The 12,653-nt window shown below is 42.6% G+C and overlaps 1 protein-coding gene across 1 annotated transcript in view; it reads left to right on the top strand.

Moving 5' to 3' along the window:
- Positions 1–12,122, top strand: part of LOC123771803 (sodium-coupled monocarboxylate transporter 2) — a 211,933-nt gene extending 199,811 nt beyond the window's left edge. Inside the window, exons 10-11 of the mRNA XM_045764531.2 lie at positions 1,149–1,365; positions 11,800–12,122. Coding sequence (XP_045620487.2) covers positions 1,149–1,365; positions 11,800–11,901 — 319 coding nt within the window. The 3' untranslated portion in view covers positions 11,902–12,122. The remainder of the gene's footprint in view (positions 1–1,148; positions 1,366–11,799) is intronic.
- Positions 12,123–12,653: the final 531 nt, after the last annotated feature.

Genomic DNA, 12,653 nt, shown 5'->3' with positions numbered 1-12,653 from the left:
GAGGAAAGTGTGTGCAGCTGCACATTGACAACAGCGCCAAACTGCCGGAAGTAACGCCGCAGCAGGTCCTCGGAAAACTCCAAGGGCGCCCTATGAACACTCACATACGTAATGGTACCACTACAATCCATAAAAAGCACAGCGCCGGTTCCATCTGGTAGTGGCAAGGAACGCCCCTCGTAGCGCAGAAGAAACTCATGGTACGCTGCCTCCCCCAGAAACTTGATGATCCCTCGGTGCACAGTTACCAGTTTAACACCGTAAATCTTTTCCACAGGGACACAGAGCATGTCACACATGACAACCTCCACCTCAGGATAACCAGCATGGCCAGAAAATTCCCGGCCCACGGAGTGCACCCTCACAACAAGGGAGTAGAGGTCCCTCCATCACGGAGCTTGCCACGTCAACACCGACGAGCACCTAAGCACCACTCCAGCCAAGCGGCAACTGCATGTCCTCACCCCCTGGCGGCCAAGCCGGCAATCCCACCATAGGGTTTTAGTAACGTTAGTAATCTCAGTTAGGGGCTTTCATTTCAGCTGACTGGAACTGCTGCTTTATTGACATAATAAAGCGTGTGAAACTCTAACAACTATGTTTAGGAGGCGATATATGCCAAATGATTACTCGGAAATCTTTCCCAATACAGACTATTGTGGTGCTCTTTTGAGTGATACGGGTGAGTAAAGACTCACCCGTATCACCCGTGAAAACCCCAACTAAATTATTAATAGTTTTGCTGTAAAACTGAATAACTTAAGTCACACTAACTGTGAAGATAGGATTTTAAAGTTGTGTACATGAGGAGGAAGAAAAGAGAGAAAGTCTTGACTAAAGTTGTGGATTAATCTTTATGGAGATGCTTTACGTGTAATGAGCCCATGATGTGCACCATTAAACAGTGAAGCATCGCTAACCTCTCCACATGTTTTGTGTATTTAGTATCACTACAAACGTAAAGTCAGTGGTTATTAACCATTAACAACAATCATAACAGATGCCGGAATGAGTTTTGTGTGTGAAATATGGACAATAAAATGGTTTAAAAATAATAAAGATGTTGTTTGTATGGATTATTATTTTATTTTATGAAATGTAATTATATAACCCCATGAGTAAAGCGATTGTTGACATTTTTGCCACAGTGAGGGTGGTGAGCGAGGTGAGGCACTGGCCTTGTACCACCTGTCTTACATGTGGTACTCCGCGACGGGCTGCCTCACCGCCATGATGGTAGGGATGTTGGTGTCCCTGGTGACTGGTCAACAGGACGTGCGCACCCTCGACCCTCGCTGCCTCTCCCCCGCCGTCACTTGGTTCAAGAACTGGCTGCCAGGACTCGATGGTCTTGGAGAAGACTATGTGAGTGTTCTTCAGTTCTTTCGTGCATGTTTCCTTCCCTTTTAGACAGTTTCACTGACAAATAATATTTAGTCCTTAATATGATGTATAACTTGAAATCGGCATTAACCCTTTAGTCACTAATCAAGTGGTTTTTTAATTAACGAATTATTTGTTTGCGTGAATTTATAGATAAATCATAACGAATTGATTAAAATAGTGAAACATTCTGGGAATGACAGTTTGACCATTATGCGCTGAAATTGAGGGATTTATCCTTAAGGTTAAAAAAAGGTAAACTTACTATTTAATTTAGTACATTCAAACTAATTTTGTTTCCTCGTAAATTATATAAATGAAATATATAGTTACAGTCGAGTTCCATAAAATGTAGATGCCTTAATTTGAGTCTGGAAGAGGTCAGAAGGGTTTTGTTCACATAACCCTGACAAAAGAATAACGCCTAAAATAAAATAAAAAATTCTTACAAAATTATTGATAATCATACAAACATTGTGTTTACATATAAGTACAAGTTCCTATGCACTCTACTTTGGAAGAGGGACAATGACAAATACAACCGTTGTCATCCCTTCTGCAAAAAACTATATTAATATTTGCAAAAAATTTTTTACCGTCGGGTGTGGGAAGATGGGACAATATTACTGTCAGTAGAGGCAGAGCAAGTCATGCCGTGTCGAGACCTTACTCTCCTCGCATTTTCTAAATAATTCCATTCAGCGCTCAGGCCAAGACATGTATAACTGTATCTCCTACCCTACAATGAAGATATATATATATATATATATATATATATATATATATATATATATATATATATATATATATATATATATATATATATATATATATATATATATATAACTGAAAACTCACACCCCAGAAGTGACTCGAACCCATACTCCCAGGAGCAACGCAACTGGTATGTACAAGACGCCTTAATCTACTTGACCATCACAATCGGACATAATGAGGTGATAGCCGAAGCTATTTGAACCACGATTACTGATCCACTTGACACTTGTGATGGTCAAGTGGATTAAGGCGTCTTGTACATACCAGTTGCGTTGCACCTGGGAGTATAGGTTCGAGTCACTTCTGGGGGTGTGAGTTTTCAGTTGCATATTGTCCTGGGGACCATTCAGGCTTGTTCGCATTTGTGTTCCTCACGTGTGCCCCAAAGAATGAGGTGATTTGGTAAAATGCTATGCCCAAGATTACTATCCGAGTGCCGGCGGTGGGGTGGTTCAAATAGCTTCGGCTATCACCTCATTATGTCCGGTCGTGATGGTCAAGTGGATTAAGGCGTCTTGTATATACCAGTTGCGTTGCTCCTGGGAGTATGGGTTCGAGTCACTTCTGGGGTGTGAGTTTTCAGTTGCATATTGTCCTGGGGACCATTCAGGCTTGTTCGCATTTGTGTTCCTCACGTGTGCCCCAAAGAATGAGGTGATTTGGTAAAATGCTATGCCCAAGATTACTATCCGAGTGCCGGCGGTGGGGTGGTTCAAATAGCTTCGGCTATCACCTCATTATGTCCGGTCGTGATGGTCAAGTGGATTAAGGCGTCTTGTAGATACCAGTTGCGTTGCTCCTGGGAGTATGGGTTCGAGTTACTTCTGGGGTGTGAGTTTTCAGTTGCATATTGTCCTGGGGACCATTCAGGCTTGTTCGCATTTGTGTTCCTCACGTGTGCCCCAAAGAATGAGGTGATTTGGTAAAATGCTATGCCCAATAGCTTCGGCTATCACCTCATTATGTCCGGTCGTGATGGTCAAGTGGATTAAGGCGTCTTGTACATACCAGTTGCGTTGCTCCTGGGAGTATGGGTTCGAGTCACTTCTGGGGTGTGAGTTTTCAGTTGCATATTGTCCTGGGGACCATTCAGGCTTGTTCGCATTTGTGTTCCTCACGTGTGCCCCAAAGAATGAGGTGATTTGGTAAAATGCTATGCCCAAGATTACTATCCGAGTGCCGGCGGTGGGGTGGTTCAAATAGCTTCGGCTATCACCTCATTATGTCCGGTCGTGATGGTCAAGTGGATTAAGGCGTCTTGTACATACCAGTTGCGTTGCTCCTGGGAATATGGGTTCGAGTCACTTCTGGGGTGTGAGTTTTCAGTTGCATATAGTCCTGGGGACCATTCAGGCTTGTTAGCATATATATATATATATATATATATACATATATATATATTATTAAATATGACCGAAAAAGTAAGATTAATAATTCTAACACGAATTTTCTCAATCTTTCGTACATTACGCTTCACTGTTGGAGGTAAATAAAAAATTAATTCTCCAAAATTCATTTTTATTTCTAGTCTGACGCGACACGGGCGCGTTTCGTAAAACTTATTACATTTTCAAAGACTTTAGTTCACAAATACACAACTGAATAGAACTTACGTATCTCCGATTTTATATCTACATTTGAGTGAGGTGGGAGGGGAGATGTGGCATTAACACAAGACAGAACAAGAGGGGATATTAATAGGGTATTAAAAGTATCAACACAAGACAGAACACAAACAATGGGTATTGAATAGAAGTGTTTGTAGAAAGCCTATTGGTCCATATTTCTTGATGCTTCTATATTGGAGCGGAGTCTTGAGGTGGGTAGAATATAGTTGTGCAATAATTGGCTGTTGATTGCTGGTGTTGACTTCTTGATGTGTAGTGCCTCGCAAACGTCAAGCCGCCTGCTATCGCTGTATCTATCGATGATTTCTGTGTTGTTTACTAGGATTTCTCTGGCGATGGTTTGGTTGTGGGAAGAGATTATATGTTCCTTAATGGAGCCCTGTTGCTTATGCATCGTTAAACGCCTAGAAAGAGATGTTGTTGTCTTGCCTATATACTGGGTTTTTTGGAGCTTACAGTCCCCAAGTGGGCATTTGAAGGCATAGACAACGTTAGTCTCTTTTAAAGCGTTCTGTTTTGTGTCTGGAGAGTTTCTCATGAGTAGGCTGGCCGTTTTTCTGGTTTTATAGTAAATCGTCAGTTGTATCCTCTGATTTTTGTCTGTAGGGATAACGTTTCTATTAACAATATCTTTCAGGACCCTTTCCTCCATTTTATGAGCTGTGGAAAAGAAGTTCCTGTAAAATAGTCTAATAGGGGGTATAGGTGTTGTGTTAGTTGTCTCTTCAGAGGTTGCATGGCTTTTCACTTTCCTTCTTATGATGTCTTCGACGAAATCATTGGAGAAGCCGTTATTGACTAGGACCTGCCTTACCCTACAGAGTTCTTCGTCGACTTGCTTCCATTCTGAGCTGTGGCTGAGAGCACGGTCGACATATGCGTTAACAACACTCCTCTTGTACCTGTCAGGGCAGTCGCTGTTGGCATTTAGGCACATTCCTATGTCACTAAGAAAACAAACTGTTACATCTATGTAACAGTCATGGAAAAGGGCGGAGGTTTCCACACTGCAGTCTACACTAAGGAAACAAACATAGGAATGTGCCTAAATGCCAACAGCGACTGCCCAGACAGGTACAAGAGGAGTGTTGTTAACGCATATGTCGACCGTGCTCTCAGCCACAGCTCAGAATGGAAGCAAGTCGACGAAGAACTCTGTAGGGTAAGGCAGGTCCTAGTCAATAACGGCTTCTCCAATGGTTTCGTCGAAGACATCATAAGAAGGAAAGTGAAAAGCCATGCAACCTCTGAAGAGACAACTAACACAACACCTATACTCCCTATTAGACTATTTTACAGGAACTTCTTTTCCACAGCTCATAAAACGGAGGAAAGGGTCCTGAAAGATATTGTTAATAGAAACGTTATCCCTACAGACAAAAATCAGAGGATACAACTGACGATTTACTATAAAACCAGAAAAACGGCCAGCCTACTCATGAGAAACTCTCCAGACACAAAACAGAACGCTTTAAAAGAGACTAACGTCGTCTATGCCTTCAAATGCCCTCTTGGGGACTGTAAGCTCCAAAAAAAACCAGTATATAGGCAAGACAACAAAATCTCTTTCTAGGCGTTTAACGATGCATAAGCAACAGGGCTCCATTAAGGAACATATAATCTCTTCCCACAACCAAACCATCGCCAGAGAAATCCTAGTAAACAACACAGAAATCATCGATAGATACAGCGATAGCAGGCGGCTTGACGTTTGCGAGGCACTACACATCAAGACGTCAACACCAGCAATCAACAGCCAATTATTGCACAACTATATTCTACCCACCTCAAGACTCCGCTCCAATATAGAAGCATCAAGAAATATGGACCAATAGGCTTTCTACAAACACTTCTATTCAATATCCATTGTTTCGTGTTCTGTCTTGTGTTGATGAAATTAATACCCTATTAATACTCTTGTTCTGTCTTGTGTTGATGAAATTAATACCCTATTAATACCATATCTTGTTCTGTCTTGTGTTAATGCCACATCACCCCTTCCACCTCACTCAAATGAAGATATAAAATCGGAGATGCGTAAGTTCTATTCAGTTGTGTATTTGTGAACTAAAGTCTTTGAAAATGTAATAAGTTTTACGAAACGCGCTCGTGTCGCGTCAGACTAGAAATAAAAATGAATTTTGGAGAATTGATTTTTGATTTACCTCCAACAGTGAAACGAAATGTACGAAAGATTGAGAAAATTCGTGTTAGAATTATTAATCTTACTTTTTCGGTCATATTTAATAATATATATATATATATATATATATATATATATATATATATATATATATATATATATATATATATATATATATATTTATATACCTAGAAGGGGTACCACCTCTGGTGCTGCAAGTGTAGGGACCCATAGCCTCGGAGAAGAAAATAAAGAGTACTCAGAGAAGACCTTGTGGATCCTCACTGAACACTTTGATATTTTCTTCTCCTACCACCCCTATTCTTTTGTTAAGTGTGTATATTTATCTAACTTTATTTGAAAATGTCATTATACAAAAAAGTTACAATATTGATTACATGCAGGGTACAAGGCTGCTTGTCACAAGTTGAAAAGCTCCTCCAGCTCCTCAGATGGCGGGCAGGAACCGTGGATGCAGTGAGCATTTCCTCTCTGGATGGCCACACTAAGGAGCTGAAAAAGAAAACTGGCAGCTCTAGGGTCTCTAGTTGTTTCGATTAGCTTAGACCCCAACTCCTTCAAAAAGCTAGAAGCACTTTTACCCTAGGCACCAAGTGTCTCTGAGGCGATGGGGACAAAATTGTAGTGGTGCTCAAGGTCTCTGTATTTGCGTGACTTGGCCGCTTCCCGGTGATTGGCAGCTCCTCCTGCTTGTGTAGCACTGAAGTCAACATAGGTATTGGCTAAAGTTGAAATGCAAGTGTAGTCCCACACCAACTGTCTACCATTCTTCCAGGGGTTCACCGTGATTCCGTCTGGGCGACCGACAGGCTCATCAGAGTTGCGGGACATTAGGTAACGGGGCTCTCTCTCTGCTGGACAACCGGCTGTGGTAAGGCTTCTCTTAATAATGTCATTAACCTCGCCATGTCTTGCATGCCATCCTCCCGTCCTTTGGCAAAGAAGGCCATGCCGTCCATATCTGTCGGCCTCTGCCTCGCCGCAAATACACCTGTATTCGGTGTGGATTGGGGCAGCTAGGCGGAGAGCCACGGCAATTCGGAGGGCCTGCGGTGTGAGATGGGTGCCGGTTGCTGACATTGGGGTTGCTAATAGGAAATCACCTGCATGGGGAGCTGCTACAGCTCTAAGTCGGGCAGTGTCATGTGGTGTTGTCGCAGCTTTTAGTAAAGTTGCAGCTTCTTGGTCGGCAATGGGGCGATCCCAGCTGGATTGCTTATGGGCTTCAGAAGGCGGTGGTTGGGGTGCTGGTCCTGCGAGAGAGACCCATTTGGTTGTGCAGTCTGTGAAGCTGGGATCTTGCACCCCTGCCTGTTGAACTAGGTGCTCAGGTAGGATTTCCTTCACCAAGTTGTCAGACCCCACTGAAGAGGACAGGAACGCTGGTACAGTAATTTGTGTTGCTGTGCGCACGCCAAGGCCCCCGAGTCTGACAGGAAGGGAGGCCTGTTTCCACTGTGAGTCGCTGAGGGAAAAGATTGAGGGCTTTTTCTAGTGTTGATTTCAGCAAGCTGTCATACTCTTCTAATTTAATATTGTTGAAAGATGGCGAACATCTTAGAAAGTAGGTCAGCCTGGGGAGGGACAAGCATCTGGTGATGAGGTAAAGTGCATCATGAGCATCGATGTCTTCAATCCTCTCGTTCATCCTCTTCAGGTCAGTGATCTTCTTACCGAGGACCCCGTCGATGGCATTCCTTCCAAGAGGAGCACCTAGGAGTGTGCTGTCCTCAGGGTTGGTTGTATGAATGTCAGGCAAAACAACCTTTATTTGCTCTATTATGTGCTGGTTGGTGGAGGTTATTTCGCACTTGGAAGGGTTCAGGGTGAGGCCTAGGCTTGCTCCTTGCTCCTGGATTATTCTTATGTCGTCCAAGAGAGAGGCTGGGGAGCCGGCTAGAGTACCATCATCCAGAAACCAAATGTTGAGCTCACTGGACAGGTTATCGGTGACTTCCTTGATAACTAGGCAGAACAGAAAAGGAGCAAGGGGGTCACCTTGTTGGACACCTTCTTGTGATTCAATTTCATGTTCCCCAAAAAGCAGAGTTAGATTCTTGCTGTAGCATGAGTTTACAAACGGGTAGAGGGAAGGAAAAAGGCGATGAACTGCAATGAGTACTGCATCCCTTCTAACCAGATTGAAAGCATTTTTGAAGTCCAGCTTTATCAGGGCTTTTTCATTCGTAATGTTGGCAATGTAGGCTCTAGCTGCATGAGCCGCTGCCTCACACCCTTGGGGAATGCCAAACCCAAGCTGTTTTGGCTTCAGCATGTCGGCTGCTGCCTGACTAACTGCTCTAGCAGCAGCCTTAGCGACGAGACGCCGGAGTGAATTGCCCACAGCTATCGGTCTGATTCCTCCATCTTTTTTCCTCAGGGCACAGAGGGTAGCGCCAAAAAAGAGAGGCCGTATGGTCTCTGGTATGTTGCCAGCAAGACATGTGTTGGCGAATCTAGTTAGTTCCACCAGGAGGCTCCGTGCAATGTCTCCCAGTGCAGGGTTGAGCATTTGTTTGATGTGGTTGGGTCGTAGTCCTGTGAACCCACCTGCTGATCCTGGTGGGAAGGATAAAGCTGCTTTGTGCACCATGGATTCGAGCACACACAGGGGTTCTGCTCTGGTGACACCGACTAGGGGGACACTGTCGTCACGAGGAGCTCTGGGTGGGTGTTTTTCCCTCAGGGCTTGTGCTGTATTGGCATCCCTGGTGGCAACTGTGTCTTCACTGGTGATGACTCTGATCGCCCCTATTGTGTTGCCTTCTTCTATTTTCTTGCTGACTGTTGCTCTGATTTTGGATGCCTCGGTTCTGCTGTTGATACCTTTCCTGCGGTGGGTGTTTTTGGCACGGGTGGGGAGGGGTGCCTGGTTGTCCTCTCTAGGAAAACTATTTATAGCCATAATGACCGACGAAGCTAGTGATTTGTCTCTCCTTGCAGGGACAGCTAGGCATATGTTTCCAAACAGGAGAAGGTTGTGCCATGCTTGGATAGTTCCGGGGGAGTCATTGACCTTTTTCAAGAGGCTGGATAGTTTGGCTGCTGCCTGGGGCCGGGCAGCTTTGGGGATGTGCTGCAAGGTTCCAACCGATGTTGCTTTGATGGCTTCTAGTAGGTTCTCAGTCGAAATGAATCTGTTGGAGGTGTTTTCCCTGACTGCTGGAGTGGGGCCTTGATTGATACTCTCTTTGGGAGGGCGCCACATACCCGGACAATCGGTTCCGTTGTGAGCATGCTTGCGCACATCTCCGTTACGCTTGAGTCTCCACACCTTGTCACACACTTGGCATGTGCCATACCTGTCGTCGATTGATGGCTCCTCTTGGCTGAGAGAAGCCTGGCTGTCAGTCGTGACCTGCGACATCGGCGGGCGCTGGGCGGGCGCTGGGCGGGCGCTGGGCGGGCGCTGGGCAGGCGCTGGGCGGGCGCTGGGCGGGCGTTGGGCGGGCGCTGGGCGGGCGCTGGGTGGCCGCTGGGTGGGCGCTGGGCGGGCTCAGGGTGGGCGCTGGGCGGAAGTAGCGTGAGGGGTGGACACAGGGAGGTAGCGGTCGCGGTTGGGGGTGGGGCAGGGGGAGAGGGTGACTCTTGGGTTGGGTGACGGTACACACTAGCGGGTATGGGGAGTGGGGGGGGGGGGGGTCAGAGGGGTGACACTAACACGTTTGTATAATCTCGTGATATATCACTGCACAATATAAACTGGTTCACTGTGGACTCGATGCACTTAAAACACGATACCAGTTTCCCGAGAGCCGAGGTATCTATTTTTCAGGGATATTTTCATAAACACTTACACACTGGTCACCCCCCTCGACTGACCGCACAACAACACCCCATCCCCCCACCCCCCACCCCCGCCACCATAACGGAGGGAGCCCCTCAGGGCGCCCTTGTTGGCCCTCACTGCAGTTTAAACGATTCCACACTGCCAATCCACTTGTTTGATTGTTTTTGCTTGCGATAGTTCACCCTGGACACTTCCCGCCACTCTCACACCTTCCCAGGATGTTCACACTGCACACTGTTGAGTCTTGGCCCCGTGAGGTCAGGATGTCACAAGATAATGGCACATGGCTGGCAGAGCCTCCTCCCAGCGTCCGTTCCCTGTCCGCCCCCAGAGTATATATTGTTATATAATAACATTGTTATATATATATATATATATATATATATATATATATATATATATATATATATATATATATATATACATATATATATATATATATATATACATACATATATATATATATATATATATATATATATATATATATATATATATATATATATATATGTATATATATATGTATATATATATATATATATATATATATATATATATATATATATATATATATATATATATATATATATATATATATATATATATATATATATATATATATATATATATAGTCTCCTATATATAGTATATATATATATATATATATATATATATATATATATATATATATGTCGTACATAGTAGCCAGAACGCACTTTTATGCCTACTATGCAAGGCCCGATTTGCCTAATAAGCCAAGTTTTCCTGAATTAATTATATTTACTCTAATTTTTTTTCTTATGAAATGATAAAGCTACCCATTTTCATCTATGTATGAGGTCAATTTTTTGTTATTGGAGTTAAAATTAACTGTAGATATATGACCGAACCTAACCAACCCTACCTAACCTAACCTAACCTATCTTTAGAGGTTAGGTTAGGTGAGGTAGCCTGAAAAAAGCTTAGGTTAGGTTAGGTTAGGTAGGTTAGGTTAGTCGAAAAAACATTAATTCAGGAAAACTTGGCTTATTAGGCAAATCGGGCCTTGCATAGTAGGCATGAGAAGTGCGTTCTGGCTATTAGGTACGACATATATATATATATATATATATATATATATATATATATATATATATATATATATATATATATATATATATATATATATATATAGTCTCCTATATAGTATATATATATATTTAATACCACAGTCTCCGTGGTGTAGTGGTAAGACACTCGCCTGGCGTTCCGCGAGCACTATGTCATGGGTTCGTATCCTGGCCGGGGAGGATTTACTGGGCGCAATTCCTTAACTGTAGCCTCTGTTTAACGCAACAGTAAAATGTGTACTTGGATGAAAAAACGATTCTTCGCGGCAGGGGATCGTATTCCAGGGACCTGCCCGAAACGCTACGCGTACTAATGGCTGTACAAGAATGTAACAACTCTTGCATATATCTCAAAAAAAAAATATATATATATATATTTTTTGTGTGTGTGTGTGTGTGTGTGTGTGTGTGTGTGTGTGTGTGTGTGTGTGTGCGTGTGTGTGTTGGTTTTGTGTGGAATTCTAATTATTAATAAGGTAAAGTAATTTCTTAGAATAATGTCTGGCTAATATTAGTTAGTATTTACTCTGGACATGTACATTGAATTTGAATGAATATCTTTACAGATCAAGAATGAATGAATTACAAAATGTAATTTTGTAAAGAATGATTATCTTTACAGATAGTGTACAGTTTGAAAATTTACAAGATTCAACCTGTACACTATATAAACTGCACACTTGTATATTCTGAACACAGGAGTGACACTGTCCCTATACTATCACTGTGGTGGCATGTTCACTCCCAGGATGAGTGACGCTGGCCAGTTAAACTGACCATCCGGGGCTGAATTTTGAGTCGACAACTGTCATAAATTATAATTCACGATATTCAGAGTATTCTATAATGTCATAAGTTTAGTATTCTATAAAGTCATAAGCTTAACAACTGATCTTTTTACTCATACGAATGTCCGCAAAAAATAATTTCATTTAACTTTAATTGCAGGCAAGGGAACGGACCACCGAAAATATACAAAAAACGACCGCTGTATCTTTGAGAGAGGATGGACCACCACCCATTATTTTCTTCCGACAAACATCTGTATAAATCTCAATGAATGTCAATTTGAACATTGAAAATATATTGTATTAGTAAAGTGTTATGTAGAATTTTGTTGTCTCAAAAAGTACAGAATGGGTGGTGTATTGAACAATAAGTTTATATATATCATACACCTTGCTATGGCAAGTACTCGTCGACTTCCTCAACATCTTCACGAAATCCTAGATTGTACTCATTCCAAAATCTCAATATATTCAACAAATTTATGTATGTAGTATTTTTATTATTTGCATAAATGTTTTTCAATAATGTTATGGAACTCGGCCTTACACGTGTGGGGGTCCGCGGTTCGAGTCCCCTAGGGCCCAGGTGAATGAAATGTTTATTTCCACGGAAGTGTGGATGACAATTTATTATGGACTGATGTGATGTATTTCTAAATACATTAAAACACCTGAACCACTTCAGTCAAGCAGGAACATGTTGAGTCCGTCTCTGTGAACGTGGAGTGCCCATTGGCGATGGAGTTCTTGCTTGTACCATAAATACTTGTACCCATTCTCAGTGATTTTCACAGTCGGTACAGATCACAATAATACTGGTTTCATCCTATTTAGCTAATAGCTTGGGAAAGAAATTAGTTTCAACTGACAAAAATGTAAACAGTAGTTCTCCATGACCATAAAGCTATTGTGCTATCTAGTGCCATGAACACCAACTTTTTGTTACCACTGTGTTGCAGAGCAAACTAATTACAAGGTCATTATCACCACATTTTCACCAGAATCAGGTATTAT

The sequence above is a fragment of the Procambarus clarkii genome, chromosome 75 (assembly GCF_040958095.1).
Source record: "Procambarus clarkii isolate CNS0578487 chromosome 75, FALCON_Pclarkii_2.0, whole genome shotgun sequence".
Taxonomy (NCBI): domain Eukaryota; kingdom Metazoa; phylum Arthropoda; class Malacostraca; order Decapoda; family Cambaridae; genus Procambarus; species Procambarus clarkii.
The sequence above is the reverse complement of the archived record's forward strand: the minus strand, read 5'-3'. Positions and strand labels throughout refer to the sequence as shown.